Genomic DNA, 24,378 nt, shown 5'->3' on the forward strand with positions numbered 1-24,378 from the left:
CTGGCCAGGCCATGACTAGAGTCCCAGTATCAATCCCCTCCCGATGATGGCTCTGGCTGGAGGATATTTCAGCAATGAACTTTGAATGGCCTTATGAGTTATTTTACATCACAAGCAAATTGGCCAGCAGGACATTACACGTAGCAACAACAAAGTTCCCACTAACATGGTAGAAATGTGATTAAAGATTTAGTTGTGGTTGTTGAGGTTTTGAAAAGACCCTAATTTAGATATGACAAAATTCTAGACTGTGAACTTCAGGCCAAATTTACAGCATGTGTAAAACCCATTGCGACTTTCTGATCCCTTTTTAAAAACTATAATGAAAAAAAAAATACCCATCAATGAAATTTTTGAATCTTTGTTGAGTTGTAGAACAGTCTATGCAGTAACCAATACCATTCTGTCAATTTATATGTAAAAGAAGAGAAACAGGAGAGAAACAAGTCTAAACTGAAAAAACATAAGAATAACCAGGAACAGTTGCAGAAGGCAAAACCCGCCACTAGCAGAAAACACAAATCTGTTAGCAGAGGGTTAAACAAAAGCAAAGCCAGTTTCAAAGTGGTCAAGCTGTGATAAATTGTAAGGTCAGATCCATACAAACACATGAAAAACCCAAGCAACAATGAGAGAACAGATACTATTAAAATACCCTGCTCTGCTCCATGATAGGGTGTGTAAAAAATGATATGATTAAAGAGGCGGATACACTTTCTTAATATGTTCACTATTAACACACACACACACATATATTAGTTGTTGTTTAACTTAAAGGGGTTTTCAGATATGTGTAAATGATAAAAAAAATCCATTAATTCCCTTCTAAAGTTCTGTTCATTCCAGCACTGCCAGTCCTGGTCCCAGTAGTGATGACATGATAATAGTTGCTCACATGACCACTGGGCCAGTAATGTTTATAAAAGCCATGTGCTGAAGTCCGTGATGGTTGGACATAGTAAATCTTACTAAATAATGTTAGAAAAAGGCATCAGTCCATCAAGTCCAACCCGGGCAACAAAAACCCTGGAGAAGGAATAAGCCCTAACTGAGGGTTACATTTTTGTCATTATTGTATAATTGTATCTGCTCACCTGCAGATTTTTTCATTTTGAAAACCCCTTCAATACACAGTTTAGGTACATCAACACCCTAAGGTAAGTAAGTTTTGCATCACAGATTTTGTTTGGCCAAAAGGTACATTGTACACCATATGTTGGGGAACTTTTTGTGATATGAGTGAGCATGGGTCAGGTGCCAATCAGTGGCAGATATCTATAAATTCATCTGATTTGTATCCCATTAATGAAAGCTTTGATCAAGCCACAAATGACAACCAGAATGCATTTGGTACTTGTATTATGTATGAATAATTATTTTAGCTTATAGCTCTGTGTCTAAGATCATGGAGCATGAACTATAAGTCAGTCTATCTCTAATGCATGACTAACTGTATTCACATGTTCTGACTGTTCTACTCTATAATCGAGAATGCAGATATGAGATTGTCGCAAGGGGTTCTGAGGTGAACAACACATAAAGATGACAAAATACTAAAAAAAATGGATATGGAGACAATTTAAATACAATATTGGCACATGTGTATGGAGCTTCACATTATTATTTATTTTTACTTATGATAAATTTACCTTTTAGTGGTACCAAAAATAATGAATTGTAATGTACTTTAGCTAGACACATTTTAGATGAGTTCAAGATATCTTTCAGAAAGAGAAATATTTATTTCCAATATTACTCAGTGTGAAGAACTCCAATTTCTAGAACAGAACCACCCGAGCAAGAAAGGAATGTATTAAAAGGAATGATTACTGAAAGGATACACTAAACTGACAAGAAACAGCAGGGATGAGCTGCAATAGCAGACACAACAATGTGCAAGTTTTCTTTTTTTCTAACATAATATCATGCTCACCATATAATTAATAATGTCTAACGAGTTGCATGAATTTGTGTCTAATATAGAAACCACCCAATGTTATGCTATGCCATGAAATGCGATTCAGTTTTGTCACTCAAAATGTGATAATACTAGCTATGTATTTAGCCTGCTAAGTGTAAATCTTCAAATGCCTTCCCTCAAAATTGAGATTGTAGGTGATAAATAAGAACTATGCACATTGCGATATTTTGCTTGGCTACTCATTTCCTGACATCATCACTGATATCTATGTTGTTTCATGATTTCCCTGGTCAACACTGCAATGACTGAATACAGATGTTAACATTGCAAGGCAGTGACAAGAAATAAGAAACACCCATGAGCCCTTTAAATTTAGCCTTACTTTAGAATTAGAATACTCCACAGTAATGTGTGAAGATGCTTCCTATCTCTGGTGGACTCTTCCACCAAGAACATTTGTGGACAGGTGAAGTTTTTCCTTTCCAGAACACCACCCCTGAGTGTTTTTAAAACTTGTGTTTCTGACGTGCAGGGCTTACCTCGAACACTGGCCCATTCAGGGGCAGTCTTTAACTGACCAAATCCTGATCAGACTCTAATGAGACTCTACAACGCTCGTGTGAAAGGCCCTTAGCTGGCCCACTTACTAGTTTTGTGCATTTTTTTTATTGACAGTCTATTTGAGAAGACAGACCACACATTGACTCTGCACGCCAAATTGTAACTTTAAGGTTTTGTGACTTATTTAGTTCATTTTCACCACATTTGCAAGAATTGTTGACCAGTTCCAGTGACCCGGTGGATTAGATTGTTCAAAAAAGTGTCAGAATAGAACTGAAATAGCTGTGCTAACTCTATCAAATTTGTGGGAAATGTGATATATGTAGTGAATGACTGCAGTACTGCTCAAGAGTAGATTGACTGTTTGGTTCTTTATTTTCCAATCATGTTTTAACTGCTAAGCAGTCTTTACCGAGCATCTCGAGGGGTCCGTTTGAGGGCCACAACCCTTCAGCAGGTCCTCTGTGCAAGGAGGAACAGGGGAAACAGTGCCAGAACCCTACAAAACTACCTAAAGCAGGTCACATCTATGTGTATGCTCAAAATGTCAAAATGAGTGGTATTAGGGCCCAATATCTAAATGTTGGGCAATTGCCATTTGCCAGAGAATACCAAAATTGTAAGATTCGATATTGACACCCTGTGCTCATCACGGTTTAGAGCAGGTACACACTCAGCACATGATTGGGGTCAGGAGTAGCCATGGAGAAGCTGCCTGCAACATCCTCCGGCATGACAAGTTTGGTAGTGGGTCAGTAATGGGAGGCATTCCTTTGGAGGGCCGCACAGTCCTCCATTTGCTAGCCAGAGGTACCCTGACAGTCATTAGGTACTGGGATGAGATTGTTACCGATGGACTGATTAAAATACATTGTCCAGACTCTCATTTAGGCCTAAGGGTGTCAGACACTGAAGTTTAAAAATCCAAAACATTTCTCTCCTTTTTAGGTGGGTAAACCTTTTTGGTGTTGAAGGAGGAATGTGTTCTATTGTTGCAGCTATGATGGGTCGTCGCATGGCGAGAGACACTGGGGGTCATTTACTAAGGGCCCGATTCGCGTTTTTGCAACGGGTTAACCAAATTTTTCCGTTTTGCGCCGATTTTCCCTGTATTGCCCCGGGATTTCGGCGCACGCGATCGGATTGTGGCTCATCGGCGCCGGCATGCACGCAACGGAAATCGGGGGCATGGTCTTACGAAAACCCGATGGATTCGGAGAAAAAATTCGGATTCACATTTAAAAAAGAAAAGTGTCGCTGGACTCGCACTTACCTTCACCCCGCAATGGATCGTGCACTCCGGCAGACCTCGGCGGACTTCAGCACAGCAGCGACACCTGGTGGACGTCGGAGGAACTGCCTTAGTGAATCGCCGGAAGACCCGAATCCGGGTGAGTAAATCTGCCCCACTGTGTAAGGCATACCCGTTTTCTATATTGTGCCTGTTTGTTTAGTCTCTCGCGGAGTGGTAGAATTGTGCGGGCAATGTACTGTAATTTGCATTTGCACTCGATCAGGTATATCATATACTTGAAGCTGCAGTTCATAAAACTTCTTAACGGGAAAGATTCTCTCGTTGTATGGGACATAAATGTATTTTGTCTGTGTCTAATCGAGTCAAAACATTTGCACCGGTTATTCCTATAACTTTCGTAAAAAAGAAAGATAGTTGGTTATTCATCGCTTCATCTACCATTCCGCGAGAGACTAAACAAACATAGGCACAATATAGAAAATGGGTATGCCTTACACAGTGTCTCTCGCCATGTGGCGACCCATTATAACTGCAACATGAAAGATTTTAATATTTTACCAATAGAACACATTCCTCCTTCAACACCACAGAGGTTTACCCACCTAAAAAGGAGAGAAATGTTTTGGATTTTTAAACTTCAGTGTCTGACCCCCTTAGGCCTAAATGAGAGCCTGGAGAATGTATTTTAATCAGTCCATCGGTTATCCCCTTCCACGTGTACCCTCTATTAACAAAACTGTTCCTTTTAATCTCCCTTTGATCTCCTTCTAAATTCCCCATATTCACTATGTCCTTTATGGAATAGGTTGACTGGTTTTAAATTGGTATATACACTATCACGTGGCTTTACATTTCATGTATATATATATTCATTTATGTATTTATTTATTTTATACATCCAAGTATCCATTAATCTATTTTTAATATGATGCGTTTTTTGTTCCGCATGCACCAACATGGTCCGGATGATCACCGGCATATACATAACTGTGTTTCCTGGGTTACAGCTTCCAGCGTAATGTCCGACTTGTGTACCGCACATGCGCGTGTCACTGCCGGCATGTTCAGGTTACAGTGCATGCGCATTGCGCTTCCGGCGTCCTTGTAGTCACTGCGCATGCGCGTGATACTATCAACACTCGCAGAGTCACTGCGCAGGCGCGTGACTCCACCGGCACCTGCAACGTTTCGCGGGCGATTCGGAAAAACCGCCGCAAAAAAAAATGTGTTGCGAAAATTGCACTTACCTTCACTCAGCCTGGCTCGGTGTATTCCAGTGCGTTCCGATGCTCTTAATAAATCCCGGCCGGACCCGAATACACCCCAGAGAAAGCGCCGCTGGATTGCGAATGGGCTGGGTGAGTAAATATGCCCCACTATGTCTTATTCCATTCACCACCACGTTGTACCACAGATTGTACACAAGTTGAATGGTGCTATAATCCAGGTCTGGGAGGAGATCCCTTAGGACAGTGATGGCTAACCTAACCAGAGATGACTCCAGGTATCTTCCTGCAGTCCCAAACAGCCCAGGACTTGCTGTGCACAGAGGTATTTTAAAGTGACAGCTCTACCTGGGACTATTTAATGCTTTATTGGTGTCCTCAGGGGCTGGTATCATTGAAAACTGTGACAGAGAAGGGAGTATAAATCACAAATTAAATTTCTGTGTTGGCACTTTGCCATAAATAAGTGGGTCTTTGTTGTAGTTTGGGCACTCGGTCTCTAAAAGGTTCGCCATCACTGCCTTAGGAGAACAGTCACTGCCTGATCTGAAACATCCCTAGGCATTTTAGGGAGGTCATAGAGGCACATGGAGGCCACATGCACTACTGAGCCTGATTTGCTTTCTTGCGGCATTTCCACTGAAGTTAAATCAGCCTGAAATGTTGATTTGAATATTATTCCAGATCCAGACCTCCATGGGATATTAATTTTGTTTTAATTTTTGATTGTTTTTTTTATTTATTGTTCTCAGTGCATCCCGTTATGTAATAAATAGAGAATTGCAACTGTAAATTTCATTCATTGTGATATGGTATTTTTGTCTTCCCTTTATTTTTATGAGCAGTGTAGTTATATGTTCCACACAATAAGCAATGTTTCTCTTGAATGCTGGCTACTACTTCTTGGTAGAACAAATTTTCTGAGACGACGTCTCTGCTGTGTATATTAGCTCATATCCGAATAATAATTCATGCTTTTGTCACAAAGCAGCAATACAGAGTATTGTTTACATGGTGCTTACATAGTGTGCTGATACACTATAGTTATGAAATGTAACCAACTGCCATATGGCTATATTCATCCTATTTACACATACCCCATGCAGTTAATGGGGGATATTTATCGTACTCATGCACTGGCATATGATAGCCCCGCCGCTGCAATTTCGCAGCGCTATACATCAAGAGGCCTCTTGATGTATCGGGCAGGGTCCTGCACAACGTTTATTCTATCTATTTATTTATTCTATCTATCCGGCAGGGCCTGACGTAGAAATAACCGCGTCCGGCAACTTATCAAGTGAACCACGCCCACCCCCTTCACATCCTTTCATGCCCCACTGGTGTGAAGGTAGCGGATTAGGGTAAATAATCGCAAATGCTAGCAATAAGCTATGACCTGGCGTAGAGGCCCTGATAAATATTCCCCAATAAGTGTATAGACGTCATGGCAGTGACCCACTTTAAAAAGATCTATCTTCTGAACCAAAGAGAATCGCTTCTTCAACATTGCTTTAGGATTGTGTTTCTAGGTGCCACAGAACCAGAGATATCCATTGTTAAATTTGCAGCGAGAAATGCTATTTTTATATACTGTTCCCTCCTGCCTGTGACTTTAAAGATACTTCTGTGTTTCTAGGTACTATACTACAGAAGATATATAGCAATTTGAACTGTGCCCCCTCTAGCAGCAGCACAGCATAAAGGTATTTTGGCTAAGGTAAACCTATTGACTCGAGTATAAGCCTAGGGTGGGAAATGCATTGGTCACAGCCTCCAGCCAGTATAAAGCTGACCAGCCCATATCCCCCATATATAGCCTGCCAGCGCCTGCCCCCTACAGTATATAGCCAGTAGCCTGCCAGGCCCTGCAGTATATAGCCAGCCAGCCTCCCCAGTATATAGCCTGCCAGTCCCTGTAGTATATAGCCAGCCCATCCCCCCTCTATATAGCTTGCCAGCCCCTGCTGTATATAGCCAGCCCATCCCCCCCAGTATATAGTCTGCCCAGAGCATGCCAAGCCTTTAATAAAAAAAAAATAATCACACTATACTCACCTTTCTGATGCCACCTGCAGGTCCTCTTCTTGCTCTTGGGTGCTCTGGTTCCTCTTTGGGTCGTTCGGCTCCCTTTCTGGCACACACAATGCCGTCAGCTGCTTGCCGACGTCATTGTTAGTGCGCCTCCGCCGGCATCGCTTGCCAACGTCATTGTTTGTGCGCCACTGCCGGCTTCGCGAGGGGACCCGAAGAGGAACCAAAGCACCCTAAGAGGACCCCCATTTCAAAACTAAAAATGAAAAAAAAATTCTTTAAAGGGGTATTCTCATCTGGGCACTCACATTCAGTTTCATTAATCTGCCATATATAAACATTTCTTCAATTAGATGTTATTAAAAAAAAATGTTCCTGTGTGAAATTTCTCGTAAATGTAGTCATTTGGTCCCTTAGAAACGAGATAGCTTCCTCGGATACGACCACCTCTACTGGAGAGATTGCACAAAGAAACAAAAAGTTTTTGTATATGAAATGTCCAGGAGTTACTGCATGTCCCACAGCCGTCCTGTAGTAATGATTGCTGAATCCTGGTGGTCCGGCAGGGCTCAATAGCGCATGTCTGGCCACCGCTGCCAGAGTGTGACGTGGTCGTATCCGAGGAAGCTATCTGGTTTCTAAGGGACCATATCACTACATTTATAGAAAATTATCTTCACACAGGAACATTTTTTTTTATTAACATCCAATTGAAGAAATGTTTACGTATGGTAAATGAATTTAATTAAATGTAAATGCCCTGATGAGAATACCCCTTTAACATTTGTTAGTTTTTAACTTTCCCTATGTGTCACAATAAATAACACAAAAATGTTTAAGGTAGCATGCAAAAAAAGAAGTTATAGCCCTTAAACAAATACATACACAAAATTTGCTAAAAAATGTCCCGGCAATTAAAACCTCTTGAGGCCTGGTCATTAAGGAGTAAATCATGAAAAAGTACAAATTGTTATGTGATATGTAAAGCTCTTCCAAAGGTATCATCATTTAAAGAAGAGCAGAACAGAACTGCAAACATTTTCTTGAACATTAGGACTATAAGGGCATGGTCTTAGCCCTAACAATGGCTCAGATTTATTATGACTTTCTATGACCAACACACCACTATGGGCGGGCCGGGGCGTAAACGCCTGCTTACCACATTTACTCTAGTCCCAGAGAATTCCAGAAGAGACTAGAGCAAAACACTCTACCATTTCCAGTTTGGATCTGTATTTACTAAAAGGCCAGAACGTTGTAGTGCCGGCGGTGGGAATTTTTATTTTTTTTTTTAACATATTGATATTGATTATTTTCCAGGGCTAATGTCACATACAGATGTAATAAATTACATTAAGAAGTATGATTTCTTAATATATTCAACCCAATGGGGCACATTTACTCACCGGGTCACCGGAGCTCACTGAAAGGGCATTGTCTGTCTATAATGCAGTGTGCGGCCATTCACTAGGATCGTGCGCCTGAAAGTGTCGCTTCCCCGCTCAGGTCCATCTTTTTTGTGGTGCATCTTTAACATGGGGTGTGCAATACAATTTAAAAGTTACATCAGTCGGACTGTCCGACAGCACGCCCCCTAATTTGTGTCGTATAAAGACCAGTGCAGCTGCGCCACAAAAAGGGTCGCATGCGCCACAGTCCCAGAGCACACACTAAATACCTGTGCCAGCAGTTTTAGCCCCAAAAAGGTGCACAATCTGACAAAAGTGCGCAGCGCAACCCTTAGTAAATGAGCCCCAATATGTTCAGCAAAAGCAGCTTTGCAATATCTGTCCCTTACAATTTGCCTGCAGCGCATGTACCTGCACTTGTAGAGAACAGCTAAATGCTGCAGCACCTGTCATATAAAGGAACAGACAACCCCTTGAAAATACTTTTCATTCATTTTGACTATTTCCAACTTTTCATAGAACTTTTCACTTGTCATGAATGTATGCATTTTATAATTTCTGCATTAGCAAAAGAAGTACGAGGCCACACACATGCAGTAAGGTGTTCAATACGGTACCAGAAACCCCATGTTTTTTTTGTTTTTTTTTGTTTTATGAAACAATGACTTTGTAGAAACAATTACTAGCACAAGGCCTAAACCAATTTATTTACTTGAAGTTTAAAACTAATCCCTTAATGTTTTTAGATAAACATGCTGCAAAGTTTACTCTGCTTTTCTGTGGTTTGCAGTGGATGAAAAAGGGATCTGTTTTCAATTACTTTGTAACAAATTATTCCTGCATCTGGCCAAATATTTGTTTATTGTTGAATTTTGAAATACTCCAATTCACCAATCCTAGTAACAGAGGAAAGACTAATTTAGCAAGACTTATTTTGTTGTAATTGCCAAACCTAGAGCTTTCAGTGTAGTTTCTTCATTTTGCTTAAAATATTGTTATTGTCGATAAGCATTTTATCTTTTGTCTTTTTAGGAAATTGTAGTGTCAAATAGTACACAGGCCTTGTGTTGTTTATAGAACATGCCCCCCCCCCCCAGCTTTTTCCTTAAATGGGTTTTCCCACAAAAGAAAATTCTCACATTTCAATCCCCTAGTGATGTTAACACAATAAAGATAATTTTAACCCCTTACTTTATAATTTTACTTAGTGTTATTGCTGTTTTAGGTCCTATCACTCTTCTGGCTGCTCAGTGCAAAATCCTAGGGTGTGGGCGGGGCCTCTATTAGCAGACACTGTATTATTCATCTAGTTTTGTGGGGTGACAATTATCAGGGTATAAGGTGTATATGCACTTTCATCTGGATTTCCATTGCGTGAAAGCCGGCGCCGATGCGCCACAATCCGATCGTGTGTGCCAAAATCCCGGGGCAATTCAGGGGAAAACGGTGCACATCGGAAAAATACGGGAAACCCGACAAAAATGCGCGAATCGGACCCTTAGTAAAAGACACCCATCGTTTTCTTATATTTTGGCATATTTGGATGTGCAGGTTATGTTTTCCCCTTTTTTTTTATATTTTGTTGCTTTATTTTATGACTTTCCTTTTTGGTATAGGCAGGGGCGAGATTCAGATTTTTAACAGGTAATCTATTTTGCATGTGATAAATCCGTTGTATAGTATACATTTAATTACATTAAACAATTACAATATAATAGATGGATCATTATTTAACGAAAAGCAAGGTCATCAGCATTTTTTCAAATGTATAGCATTCTAGTCTAAAATTTCAATGCCAGCTATGAATCAAATTCTTTACATATCTACACAGATTATTTAGTTATTAATCAATATGCACTCTTGTCAATCTCACCAATCTCATCTATAGCTTTATAGTTTCCTGCTGTGGATGTTCCCACTTATTACTATTTGTAAGTTAATGGACTCGATATTGGAATGTACACAAGCTATGTATGATGTGATTTGGATATTTTACTGTGTATGACGAGAAGACACATCATCTTCATTTGGATACGGATTAGTAGAAACCTGCTACTTTTGATGCTACAAAAGTGTCATCCAGTTTAGAGAATGCCCCCACAGCAGCCAATAAAGTAACAGAATCCCCACTGAAGCCAATATAGTAACAGTGCCCCTACAGTAGCCAGTATAGTACCCTATATACTCACGTATAGGCCGATCCGAGTATAAGCTGCGGCACCTAACTTTACAACAAAAAACTGGGTAAACCTATTTACATGAGTATAAGCCGATGGTGGGAATTGCATTGGTCACTGCCACCCCAGTATATAGCCAGCAAGCCCCCAGTAGTATATAGCCAGCCCTGTATAGTAGATAGCCAGTCAGCCCCCTGTAGTATATAGCCAGCCAGACCCCCGCGGTATATAGTAAGTCAGCCCCCAACAGTATATAATGAAAATGCCCCCTGTAGTATATAGCCAGCCGGCCAGACCCCTGTAGTATATAGCTAGCCCCCTGTAGAATGGAGTATATATGGTAAATGGAGCCTTCAAAGTAGCCAATGTAGTAACAGTAGCCAATAATGTAGATTATATTGCAGTGGTGCTCCCACAGTAGCTAATATAACAATGGTGAAGGAAATATACTTTTACATGTATTTTTCTCTTGATTTGCTTTGCTCTATAGACAACACCATAATTGCCCCCACTACTGACAATAAATCATGCCATAAAGCAAAGCTTTCCTGGTAAACTCTGTATAGACCTACATGACTCGGCTCCAGACTGTTGCTGTCTATGACAACGAGGTTGCTGTAAAGCATATCACTTAAAGATGTTCCTAGAGTTCAGCCAAGTTTGCAGCCATCTTAATCATGGACAAAACAAAAATGGAAACTGAAAAAATTAAAACGGATTTGAAAAAGTGATAACTGTTGTTATCTGGTCAAAATTAAATGTGTCTACACATCCCTTTAGCAAAATAATAACATGCTACTGCTTTTGTTTGACTGTATTTTCTGTACACTGATTAGTGTAGTCATCTGCAATGATCTCTGTTTATGTCTCTTTCCCCTTTAGATATCTGTTGATGGTTTCAAATACATAGCTGATGGATGTGCTTCTCTGCAACACCTAAAAATCAATGATATGTTTACCCTAACAGACAACTGTATTACAGTAAGTAACATTTGAGGACGGTACAGTCAATCACATGGTCTTTCCCAATTTTTTCTGTGCATAGCATTTCTTTTCAGAATTTCTTTTGTCTTAGAGCCAAGATCTGGGTCCTGGTGCCAGTGGACCTGTGTTAACCTCCCTTACAGACATCTGGATAAAATATGTTTCACATTCTATGTCACTGTTTCTTAATGTTTTGAGTGTATGCATTTATGTTGCATGGATACATGTTCTTAAAGGCATGTAAGCATTTGGTATTTGTTAATAAGAAACATTGGCTACATATATTACGCTGACAATACCTGCTGACAGTAATACATCATATCACAGGTGAAACCACAAGCAGACTTCAACTCTTACCTCATTTATGAACCAAACCAACCTTCAATAGAAAACAAGAAATGTTCTTTATAAACATATTACCGGTACATTTTGTCACTGGTTTACTATAGAAATCAAGTTAAGAAGCTATTTTTGCTCTCCAGGCTCCGTGCCTTAATATCATCAGTCTCTGAAAATGAACAGTTTTACATATTTATCTGAGTTTTGTAAGTTGACTGGTTCTGGTCAGAGATGTAGCAAAAAAAATTATGGATTTTCCTCCTTTGAAATCTAAGCTAATCTACCTCATATATACTTAGTTCACTTAAAAAGGTAATAATTGCCTAGAACCACTACATTTGCAGAACTCATGAACCACAAGTCCCCCTTTGCTACCCTGTATTGCACTAGAGCAAACCTAAACCTTTTAGAAACCGAGTGCCCAAACTGAAACAAAAACCGACTTATCCATCACAAAGTGTTAACACAGTAATTTAGTCCAATATTACCTGTACTGGGAAGTGGGAAAAAAAATTACAAATACAGTGACGAAAAAACACTTTTGCTCCATTTTTATGCTTTTGCTTCTACAGCTTTCACTGTGTGCTCCAAGTGACACCTATTTATTATTCTTTGGTGCGATTACAGGGAAACCAAATTTACATAGGTTTTATTTTTATTTTATTTTAACTTTTGTATAAAAAAATAATGTCGCCACTTTCCATATCCAGATGTGTCATTTTGTGCTACCAGCAGTACATTGTAACAGATCTTTAGTAATTACAATGCCTGAAGTCTCATACAAACTCTACCATGGCGACGGAACGTCGCTCCCTGATGACATCAAGGGGAAGTGTCATGGTTTCTACATCAGGAGTTGGAGCTCTCCTACAGCTACATGGCAGAGTGAATGCGAGTGCGTATCAAAACTTTCTTCAACAACACATGGTTACAATTTTCATGCAGGACATTGCCCCCAGTCCACAGAAAAACAGGTAAAGCAATTCCTTGAAACAATGAGATGGCCAGCCCAGATTCCTGATCTAAACCCAATAGAAAACCTCTGGAAAATCCTTGGTGATTAGTTATGGCCAAGAAACCAACAACAGTCACAGAAGAGATTGGAAGAAGATTGGACCAAAATCCCACCAGAGCAGTGTGAGAGACTAGTGACGTCCTGTGGCTGCACATGTGCTGAAGTCATTCAAAGAAAAGGCCTGTGCACTTCCTACTGATTGGTGTCTGTTGTAACCTTCAGAAGATTTAGTTATAATCATTCTCTGTGCCACAGTCATTGCTGTTGTCTAATTATGATCATCACATTTTTAGTAAAATAAAGGTTTTATTTTTGGTATACTTTGGTTACTTTGTAACACAGTTTTAGTGGCATGGCATCCATTACAAAGTGATCTTACATTGTTCTCTAATTTTGATCTTCAGTGTAGGTCAGCAAAAAGATAAGAGTCTGGAGACATAGTTTGGTTGCCTAGATCCTGAAGTGTGTCGGATGTATTATGAGGAATTACCTTTACACCACAGTAATCATACTGTTGCTATGTAATTTATGTAATTCCACAACCTACACATTCATCTCACTGCGACTAAATCAACTATCAGATCCATGTATTGGCATCCATAGAAGGTGGTCCTTTCATGTGTAAATGTGTCAGGACCTTTCTTCTGAAACGTTTCTTCTTTATACCATTTAAAAAGCTATAATAGCTGTCAGTATAGGAAGGAGCATGGGAAGGGCTCTGGAGGGGCCACATTCTGGGCATGGTGGTGTGGGCATGAAAATGTGGAGTTCTTGTTCCGGCAACTGGAATGAACACCTCGGAAGTTATGTTTACACTGTTCTCCTCATCCTCCACTTAGTTATTGTCCATACTGGCCAGGTTGGATTAATCCACAGCAGAAAGTATTCTCTACTTAATACACATGAAAGTTATTGCGACTATAGAGTAAAATTATAACTATATGACTAAGCATTACTTACCCAAATGTTGCATGTTACAGCAGGAATAATGAGGGACAAAGGCAAGCGACCACAACATGCACTTTGCAGACAGCTTTCTCAAGGGGTTGCTCTATGCTGTGGAAATTCTTCAGGGAAAATCTTCAGGAATACACTAATTTTATTTTTACCTGTAAATGTTACATAGACAATGTTGTCTTTGTGTGGAAAGGGCTGAGGGAGAGGCTGGAAGAATTTCTCACCTGCTTGAATGAAAATGACTTGAATATAAAATTTACAATGACCTGTAGTAAGACCTTGGTTCCCTTTCTAGATATTAACATAGAAAGGGATACCAATTGAAACTGATTTCTACCACAAAGAGACGGCAACTAACAGCTTTCTAAATTCGGATAGTGCCCACCTTAGAAGAACAGTTAATGCCCTCCCCAAGGGAGAGTTTCTTAGGCTGAGGAGGAATTGCTCCACTTTGGAGAAACTCATGAATCAAAACAGCATAGAATGTAACTCTCTGAACAAATAGGGAAAATCTTTTAGAATCTTTTTAAACTTAGATTTATTACTACTCATGTTCATTGGACAGAAATGAACGACATCTTAGACCACCGTTGGAAGATTCTGCTATTGGATCAAGATATCAAAAATTGCAGAGGAAAAAGAGCCTCAAGTGGCTAGAGCAAATGTTTCACTATTGTCAATATCCTGGTAAAAAGCCACTTTACGCACAAACCTCCAAGAAAAAAGAGTCTTTACCCAGCATTCTACCCATGTGGTATATGTGCAGCTTGCAAAATTTTTACTAAGAGGACTTCTTTTGAAGACTCTTCTGGTAAGGCATTTTCTATTAGAGAACATATTACATGCACGACCAATGGTGTTGTTTGTGCCCTATCCTGTACTTGTAATCTCTTGTATGTCGATCAAACCTAATGGACTAAATGACACATATAATTTGGGCTGTTTTTTGTAGCGTGCCGTTTTCTCTATTTGTGTTCTCTGTTATACATCAGCGTCTCATTGTATACTGTACATAATTTTTATGTGTAAATAAATATTCATGATAACTTGTGATAATCAATATCATTGTCCATCAGGATATGTATGACAATCAATGTCAACTTAAGATGTACCCACACATGTATGCAATGATAAGATTTATCTACTGTGATTTGTCCACTGGAATAGTGAATTTACTTCTGTGTTTTGTTACACAGTTTCTATTTTCCGCTTAACTGAAATTGTGTGTAATATCGTCTTTATTGTATTTATATTCATATATCTCCAGTTATCCTTTTTGCACTTTTAGTAGTCCATAGTATTCTGATATTGAATGGTGCTATGCCTTTTAGCCACAGCCTATTGTAGTCTCTTTTGGATAATCACTCTAAGGATGAATAAAAGATGGCCAAATCCGGCGCCCCCTACCCCCGCGAAGAAACCATTGAAACCTATGTTGGGACGTTAGGGTCTCGTTGTAGGCATAGGGACAGTACTTTTGAGGGACAGCAGACAAAATCAGAATTTTACCCAACCATCCGTGAATGCAGCTTGATAGCGTCTCCGGAGAAATCTTTGATCTCCTTGCAGCTGTGTCATATGATCAGGCTGTATGTTTCCGGCTTACCACAGAAGCCATAACCATGCTGTGGTGTGTGATAGCAGGATGATTGTGAGTGGACTGCACGTTCGTTGGCTATCCACTCTGACTGTATAACACCAATACATTAACAGCACCTATGGTCTGAATTATATTAGCAACAATTAAATGTGTGGAATTATACCATGAATGCTGGTGCTGCCCAACTGTATTCATGGATCATTTTATTAGATTCATGTTTTAATAAGAGGGGATTATTACAAGTCTGAAAGAGGACTCCCCTCTTTCTGTTTAGTCCCTGGGTGTTTAATTTCACCCACCCACAGTATAGTACCCATTTTTTTTAATACATTTCACAATTATAATAAGAATTACACGTTCAGTTAATCTGTTTCCCCCTTCCTCAAGATATCAGTTTCTGTTTTTAGTGTTTCACACCTGGGAGTAATCCAATAACAGTGGATTTTTTTCTTGGTATTATTCAACGTCCAGAAGATGCTCACAATGCATATCCTTGCACCAGAGCAAGATCGTGGAAAACCATGTCGCTTCCCCACCACCATGCATGCACTAACTCAGCCACGTTAGATATTGGAGAGTCTTATCAGACCATATCCTGGATCCCTTATAAATATGGGCAATACCCTTTCTATTATTATTATTCTATTTTCCTTATCCATTTAAAACACAATAGATTTACTAAGATGCCATACAATTCGATAATGAGCTATAAAATATACAGTATGTTATACACTTTGTTATGCCCTATGTAGTACATTATATAACCTATATGTCCTATACACCATTCCTTGAAGGTACTGTATGCCTTCTGGAGGTTATCCTCATTATGTGCATGTAGAAAATTGTGGCTTGATTCATACCCAAGTGGCAAGAAATGGATTCAATTTCGGAGTGTGGTTGCTACAGCACCTGTAATTTACATGGTTCCCCACTCTCCCCAAATTCTGCTGCCTTGGATAACCAAAGTGTTATGTAGTTCTTCTATCCTTATTTTTGCTATGTCTTTCCTTTTAGAAAAATAAAAAAAATCTGATTTAACATAAACTAGAACTGAATGGATTTCTAAATCATTGTTGTTCCAAGCGCACGTCATGTCTGAGTTTCTTTTTTTTGTAGACTTTGCTTGAGAAGTGCCAGAACATTGTATCAATATCTTTACTGGGCTCTCCACATCTTTCTGATGTAGCTTTCAAAATCATAGCACAAGGAAGGAAGCTTGTACAGATCAGGATTGAAGGTAGTTCTTCCACATTCATTATTTTAACTATGTTTGTTTAATTTAACTATAATTACATTAATATCACAATACTATCTAACAGGTAACAGTCGGATTACTGATGCCAGCATCAAAGCCATTAGCAGATCAAGTCCTAACCTAAGCCACATTTATGTTGCCGATTGCCAAAAAATTACTGATATCAGTCTTAAGGCTCTTGCATCATTGAAGAATATAACCGTGTTGAATGTAGCAGACTGCATCAGGTAATATTCTCTAACAGGTGCTAGTTTACCTGGTGGGTACATCAAATTGATCATTCCTGGCTTTGTCTTGACAGATATTTATGGTTCATGTATAGCTTCTCTGAAGATAGTTCTGAAGAGTCTTCATACAGTTCTTACTAATGTTAAAGGGATATTAGAATATTTGAGAGGTTGAGTCATCTATGAATTGGGAGAGAAAGCCGCTATATAAGAATGTGTTCTCTGGCAGACTCTTGGGAATGGCTTTTGTGTAATCATATATTTCCTTTGCTATTCCAATCCCCCTCTCCAGAGATAGACATGTAACCACTGTAGTCAGTCACTGAGAGTACTTACCTGCTACAGCCTGGCAGTAATTGGAAATATGCATTTATTTTATTTTTTATATATGCATAGAACATTTTGTCAGGAAGAGATCATTGTCTATAATCAATTGAATTTTTATTTGTCAACATAAACCAAATGATACCCTTGTAATTAGTCATGTTTAGTAAAATAATCAGCATTAAAGGGAAGATGGATGGGGCCATGTACGAGAAGATTTTGGACAAAAACCTCCTTCTCTCAGTAAGAGCATTGAAGATGGGTCGTGGTTTGGTCTTCCAGTATAACCATGACCCAAAACACACAGCCAGGGCAACTAAGGAGCGGCTCCATATGAAGCGTTTAAAGGTCCTGGAGTGGTCTAGCCGCTCTCCAGACCTAAACCCAATCAGAAATCTTTGGAGGGAGCTGAAACTCAATGTTGCCCAGTGACAGCCTTGAACAGGGCTGGAACAAAGTCCGTGCTGTTTGGTCAAGAAATACAGGAAACGCCTGACCTCTGTAATTTGTTTCTGTACCAAATATTACATTATATTTTTCTATTGTATCAAATACTTAAATAATGCTATAAAAATACTAATTCATTATTTAAAAATCATACAATGTGATTTTCTAGATTTTTTTTTTAAGATTCTGTCCCATTGTAAAAATTACAGACCACTCAATTCTTTGTGGAAAAATCAGCCTGGGAGCAAATATTTATTTCCCCAACTATATATACTATATATGTCAATGTTTTTAAGTTATTATGCAAATCTAATACAAAAATATTTGTTTTCTTTTACTAGGATCAGTGACCCTGGTGTACGACAAGTTGTAGAAGGACCTTCTGGAAACAAAATAAGAGAACTAAATTTAACTAACTGTCTACGTGTCAGTGACCTGTCGCTTCTGAGAATAGCACAAAAGTAAGAACGGCTGATAAAAAGGGATAGCAAAAATGATTTAAAAAAAACAAGTATTCAATATTTAAATGCTTGGGCTGTTCTACATATACTAAAGTAATGATCTGCTATCTACCACATGTGAGCGCTGCAACCACGGGCGCACCTGCCATGAGGCGAGATGAGAATCTCGCCTCAGGCAGCGCTCCACCTGCTGGACGAGGGAGTAGCGTCGTGCGGGCGCCCACCCATGCTGCCACCCACTGACTGCCCTCCCATGCTTTTTTTCGTATAGGAGTTGTATCGCACACCTTGGGTTTTGTTGTTCAGGTGCTCTGGATAGGGTCCCAATCCCATTTAAACATTATAGTACGGAATCCAGTCACACTGATTGTGAATTTGAATTTTTTTATTTTGCAAACAGTTATATTCAAGTGACGTTTCGGTCAATCACTGACCTTCTTCAGACACTGTAAATGGTGAGATGGGATTACATATAAGTATTTATGCATAACAATGAGGAAGGTTTCAAATAGTGAAGGAGATATATACAATGGGCATATTTACATATTTACAAAACAAGTATAGTGGTATACTGATATACGTGATACATATACAGAGAAGGTCAGGGTTATTCCTGTGACACAAGGGTATCTTATAGATTTATATCTGGGGCTCAAACCCCTAATCATTGTAAGGTGACTTTCAAATTAAATGAGTCTGTGTCCAGCGCTGGAATTGACTAACTTGAAGAAAAGACAAGACCTGTCCTTAACTGAAGTTAGCAAACAAGACTGATGAGTTTATTGAGGTACCGACATTTATAGAAAACCATAAGGCACTTTACATAAGGCGTGTAATTAGGAAAGCAGCAACTATAATTGGGTGTTCTCACCCAGGAAATGTAACACTATTGGATGTAAGCACACAAAGGAGTCTAATACTATTGGCTACATGCAAATACTGAAACTTCACATAAACCAAATATCCAGATGTTCACCTGGATACCTTCCACTAGGTGGTGCTAGTGAGCACTAAGTCTTTGTTTCAAGAGGGAAACACCCAAACTTAGTTATCACTACACAAAGTTATGTGAAATGGATACTAAATCTTTAAAATGTCCGACAATACGTAAGATGGCGTCTGAGTCCAGTGTGATATCTTTAACATTTCCCCCCTTTTGAGCTTTGCATGGCCTGTAACTTTTGTCCAGAGTGACCTCCTCAAACTCCAGGTACCCACAGGTAGGCTAAGCCCTTACCTGCTGGACTTGTTAACTCTTCACCAGATCCCCTGGAGGCCAGTCACTCGGGGGTTACAGGCCTGCACACTCAAATTACATAATTGTGTTTCCATAGTTTATGGGTTTATTAACAGGCTGGTTCTTCAACAAGACGGTATACTCCACACCGGGACTTCTCCTGTCATGGTTCTTACCACCTGGACGGCCATCTGGGACATGGTGGACTTTATGAGGGGGACCACACAACACGCAATAAGTGACGAGAGGAAAATCACAATCCCCAATAGCACCCCCACTTAAAGGAAACCCTTCCAATCCCCCAACCACAAAGTGAAGGACAAAGTGTCCACCCCATAGTTTCTCTCGAGTTCCCTGGACAGTCCTTCAATCTCTTCACGAGCATGGGTAATGGATCCATAGGGGGCGATGTCATCCGGGATGTACATGCGACAAGCCACTCCCACAATCTTACAGACTCCTCCCTTCTCAGCAAGGATCATGTCCAAAGCCGTGTGGTTCTGGGAAGCATCTCGGATATAATCACAAATCTCTGTTGATTACAATACAACCAGTTAACCCAATCAACATCTTTACTCATAGCTCTCTGGGGAATAATGGACTCTAGACCTGCCCATATCTGATTGTGGGCCTTGTACTCATCTGGGACCCCCCTTGGTGCTACCACTGTATCTGTATAAACGTTGTCATCTAGGTGCTCCTCTCAGACCTCCAGAATCCTTTGGGATTCTCTACCTTTACTTTATGTGTCTGATCAAACTTATCCCTGGGGATCACGAGGAAGGAATACACAAGTGTTATCACCATACACTCACCTTCCCAGCCTCTAGGCCTGACCTCACTCTCCTATCCCACAAATCCAGTACACATCAGACACTGCTGATACAGGGCTACCTGTGCTGTCAGTGTTATAGAAGGTCATTGTCTTGTTGCACCAACCGTAGGTAAAGTCTCCTACCCTGGGGGCATCCTGGTCAGCCCTATAGATACAGTGATAGTCATGGTTGGGGTGTCCCTGAGCATACAGTCAGTCAGAAGAGACCAGCTAGCAAGAAGAATAAGCGTGGAAGCGTGCTGACTTCCCTCTAGCTTCACAGACGTGGCACTGGTCAGCAGGACTTGGAAAGGACCATCTTAGCGAGGCTCCAGACTGTCTCTCTGGTGCGTCTCTTTACCACCACGTAGTCTCCAGGCTTCAGGTTATGCACCCTGAGGTCTCTGACTGGATCTAAAAAAGTAATCAGAAACACTGTTGCGGACCTTTTCCAAGGCCTGGCCCAACTGTATGGCATGTTCCACCTGGTTTCCTGCCACCTGGGAAGTAGGGGCCTAGTCTGGGTGCACAGCCAAAAACTACTTCAAAGGGGGCAATCCCATCTTTCTGTTGGGTGTGGTCCTAACTGAATGGAGGGCAGCAGGAAGGGACTCACGCCATGGTTTCCCTGTTACTTCCATGGCCTTCTGGATCTTTAACTTAAGAGTGCCATTTATTCTCTCAAACCCACAACTAATTCGGGAAGGGTAAGGGGTGTGCAGGGCCTGTTCTACACCCAGGAGGGACAAGGCTTTAGGTCTTTACCTGTCCAGTGAAGTGGGTTCTGCGACCGGACTCTTTGGTCTCTGAAAGTCCAAACCTGCAGAAAAATCTCACTCACCACCTTCTTGGCTGCAGCTCTGGCAGTAGCCTTGGTCATGGGAGAAGCTTCTGGCCACCCTGGAAAGAGATCAATGCACACAGGCACGTACTCCTACGTGCCACTTTTGGTAGCTGGATAAAATCCATCTGCAGTCTTTGGAAGGGATACAGCGGCTTGGGTGTCACCTTCTGTGGGGTCTTTACCACCTTACCCGGGTTGTGGCGGGCACAGACTATACAGGCTTTCACTAGTCTAGTGACAGGGGTAGTAATGCCCGGGGCAAACCATTGATGGTTTATGAGCACTAGCATGGCCATTTTGGATGTGTATGTGTCCGTAGGCTACTTGACTTACTGTCGGGTGCAGGGCTCTGGGCAGGCATACCCTCTCTCCCAGCATCCAGGTCCCATTAGCTTGCATCTGGGCTCCAGCTTTCCTCCACACTCCCTTCACTTCTGATGACTCTCGGGCCACCAGGGACTGGAACACCTGTGGATCAAACTTTTAGCTCAGAACTCACTGCTAAGACTTCAAGACAGTCTCTGGGCTCCATCTGTGCAGCTGCCTTCGCCATCCCGTCAGCCACATACTTGCCCTTTGCTTGTGGAGTCACCAAATTGTGTGTGCTTTAACTTTTACTATCCTCACCTCTTGTGGAAGTAAGAGAGCATCCATGAGCTCTTTAACCAGCGTGCCATGCTTAACGGGGGTCCCTGCAGAGGTGAGGAAATCTCTAGCCTTCCATAAGGGTTCATAGTCGTGTTTAGACCCCAGAACTATACCTTGAGTATAGATGTTTGCCCTCTTACCTTCCACCAGCTGTAGCACTTCCCTGAGTGCCATCACTTCACCTCCTGCGCTGACCTGTGTGGAGGGAATGGTTCTGCTTGTACTACCTCATGTGCGCCACTGACCACTGTATATCCAGTGTAGAACCGTCTATCTTCTCCTACAGACCTGGAGCCATCTATGAGAAAAAACTCAACATCTGTGTTAATCACCCTTCTCTCCCCCCTCTCTGAATCCTGGAAGACTGGCGATAGAATGAAGGATTCAGAGCTGTGCACCTTATCAGTGTATCCTGGAAGACTGGCGATAGAATGAAGGATTCAGAGCTGTGCACCTTATCAGTGTATCCTGGGGCATCAGGAGTGCACACTGGAGTCTGAGCTGTCTGGCCCTGGCTCACATGCTTGGGCTGTACTTGGGTGAGGACACTGTGCAAGGTATGTGGGGTTTGAGTTTGCAACTCACTGACCTTGATGAGCAGATTGCTGGCTGCAGCTACTGACACCTGAGGGGCTCCCCTCATGACTGAGTCTAACCGGGCCTAATAATGGGCCACTGGGGAGGCCACCACGTTCCTGGACTCGACACCTGTGGCCTAGATACTCAGTGCAAAATAAAACGAAAGTTTGATCCAGTGGGATGTGCCTAGGGCCGGGGCAGACAGGATTTGCCACCTTAAGGCTATAGAATGCATCAATTGCCTCTTGACTAAGGGCGAATGGGGAAGAGGCAATGCAGTCAGAAAGGGGCAGCAAAAGGCTGGAGGCAGCAAACTTATCCCAGGCCTGCAGGAGCTGGCCAGTCCTAGAATCATGTGAAGAGGCTTAGGGCCTCAGGACAGGGGCACATTCTGGACTGCCAGCTTTCTTTCCGCTGTCAGGTATCTGCCTGTGGCTGAGAAGCAGTGGCCTAGGAAGACCACCTTCTCCTGGCAGTACTGGAGTTTGTCTCCGGAAACTTTGCAACCCTTCTGGAACAGAAAACACATAAGGTCAATAAATGCATCCTGGCAAACAAAAACAGTAGGTCCTCCGCATACTGAAAAGGAGAACATCCAGTAAGGGGCTAGTCTGCCAGTCTACTCCCTGTAGGGCCGTGTAGTATGTAGTACTGGCTGGGGGAGTTTTACCCCCCTTGTGGGAATCTGCATCAGATATACTGAAATAATACACTGGTAAAGGCAAATAGGTCCTGGTAATCCTCATGTAGGGGCACAGAGAGGAAAACATTTGCCAACAGGGAAGAGTTCTACAATGAAAGGCACTAACTCTATTTGGGGGGGGGGGGCTTTCAGAAGAGGGGGACTGTTCTTGCTGACATCCTTCTCCATTACCACCCCCCTTGTTCCCCCTTGTCCCGCCCTGTTGGGGCCGTCTAGTTTCCTAGAGTGTGTCTCTTTGTATTCTTATCACAAGCAAATTCCTTTAAGTCTTTTAGATTGTCAGCTCTGTTTCCCCCACTCAACACAGATGCTTTCTGTGTGCTTCAAGGCCACTTCTCACAGACATAGATAAGACAAAGCAAAGCCCAGCTGCACAGAGATCTCCCCCTGATTAACTCTTTCAACTCCAGAAAGCAGGTACCAGAGACATTGCAACACTTTTTCTAGTAATTTTTCTGCAATTGTCAAGATCAAATAAGTTTAAAAATAAAATAAACAAAATAAACAAACAGCGTTGCACACTCAAGACTCTTAGCAAATGTTTGAAATTGGTGAAAATATTCACCTGCCGGCATTTATTTCAAACGTCCGCCAGGATGCCTCAAGGGTGACTCGGCTGCTATCCTACAACCAGCCTACAGTGTAGAGTTATAGGCAATTAACTTTCAGGGACTTGAAAAGAATATACTGTCTTAAGATAGCCCCACTGAAAAATGGTAGGGCGTGTCATCTTCTCTAACCCCCCAAATACGGGGGTGGAGTCTAAGAGGGTGCTGGTCTGCATTTTTTTTTTAAATGAGCACTCTCTAGGATTCCTGTCCCTCTGTCCTGGTCTGTCCGTAGTCACTGGTCTAAGTCTCCAGTAATCAACCCCATCCACTTTCCTTTGTCATTAACTCTCTACTTACATCAAAACAACCTTCTGCCTGGGTGTGCCACTTTTTGTCTTTGAGCCAGCCACCATTTACATCAAGTGCTGTCTCCTACCTCTGCACACTCAGGGGATCATCTAACATACCAAAAAACTTCAATACCTCATAACTTCCTTTTACCCACTCTTTATCTTTCCTGTGTGACACTATGTCAGTCGCCTTTTTAGGTCTGCAGTGTCCAGCTACAGTCTTACTTTGCTCACTACCCATTTTGTGGAATCTGTGGAATACCTGATTTTGTTCAAGGGCTATAGATATCCTCCGTACATACAGCTCCAGACTACCCCGCTAACTATCAGTAAGTACAAATTAGAGACCTTCACACAATATTTCAGAAATCAAGGAGAACCCTCAACTGTAAAATTCCCGTCAGTGTCCTTCCTGCCTCTACTGTCCTTTCCGCATCACGGGGCCGCATCAATCCCGAAG

At 41.3% G+C, this 24,378-nt stretch overlaps 1 protein-coding gene across 2 annotated transcripts in view; it reads left to right on the plus strand.

Moving 5' to 3' along the window:
• The window catches only part of FBXL13 (F-box and leucine rich repeat protein 13), a 132,036-nt gene that overhangs the window by 76,120 nt on the left and 31,538 nt on the right, over positions 1-24,378 (plus strand). For both annotated transcript variants that reach the window (XM_072147222.1, XM_072147223.1), the window contains exons 13-16: positions 11,466-11,564; positions 16,595-16,715; positions 16,798-16,960; positions 18,073-18,192. In XM_072147222.1, the coding sequence (XP_072003323.1) occupies positions 11,466-11,564; positions 16,595-16,715; positions 16,798-16,960; positions 18,073-18,192 (503 nt within the window). The remainder of the gene's footprint in view (positions 1-11,465; positions 11,565-16,594; positions 16,716-16,797; positions 16,961-18,072; positions 18,193-24,378) is intronic.

The sequence above is a fragment of the Engystomops pustulosus genome, chromosome 4 (assembly GCF_040894005.1).
Source record: "Engystomops pustulosus chromosome 4, aEngPut4.maternal, whole genome shotgun sequence".
Lineage (NCBI taxonomy): Eukaryota > Metazoa > Chordata > Amphibia > Anura > Leptodactylidae > Engystomops > Engystomops pustulosus.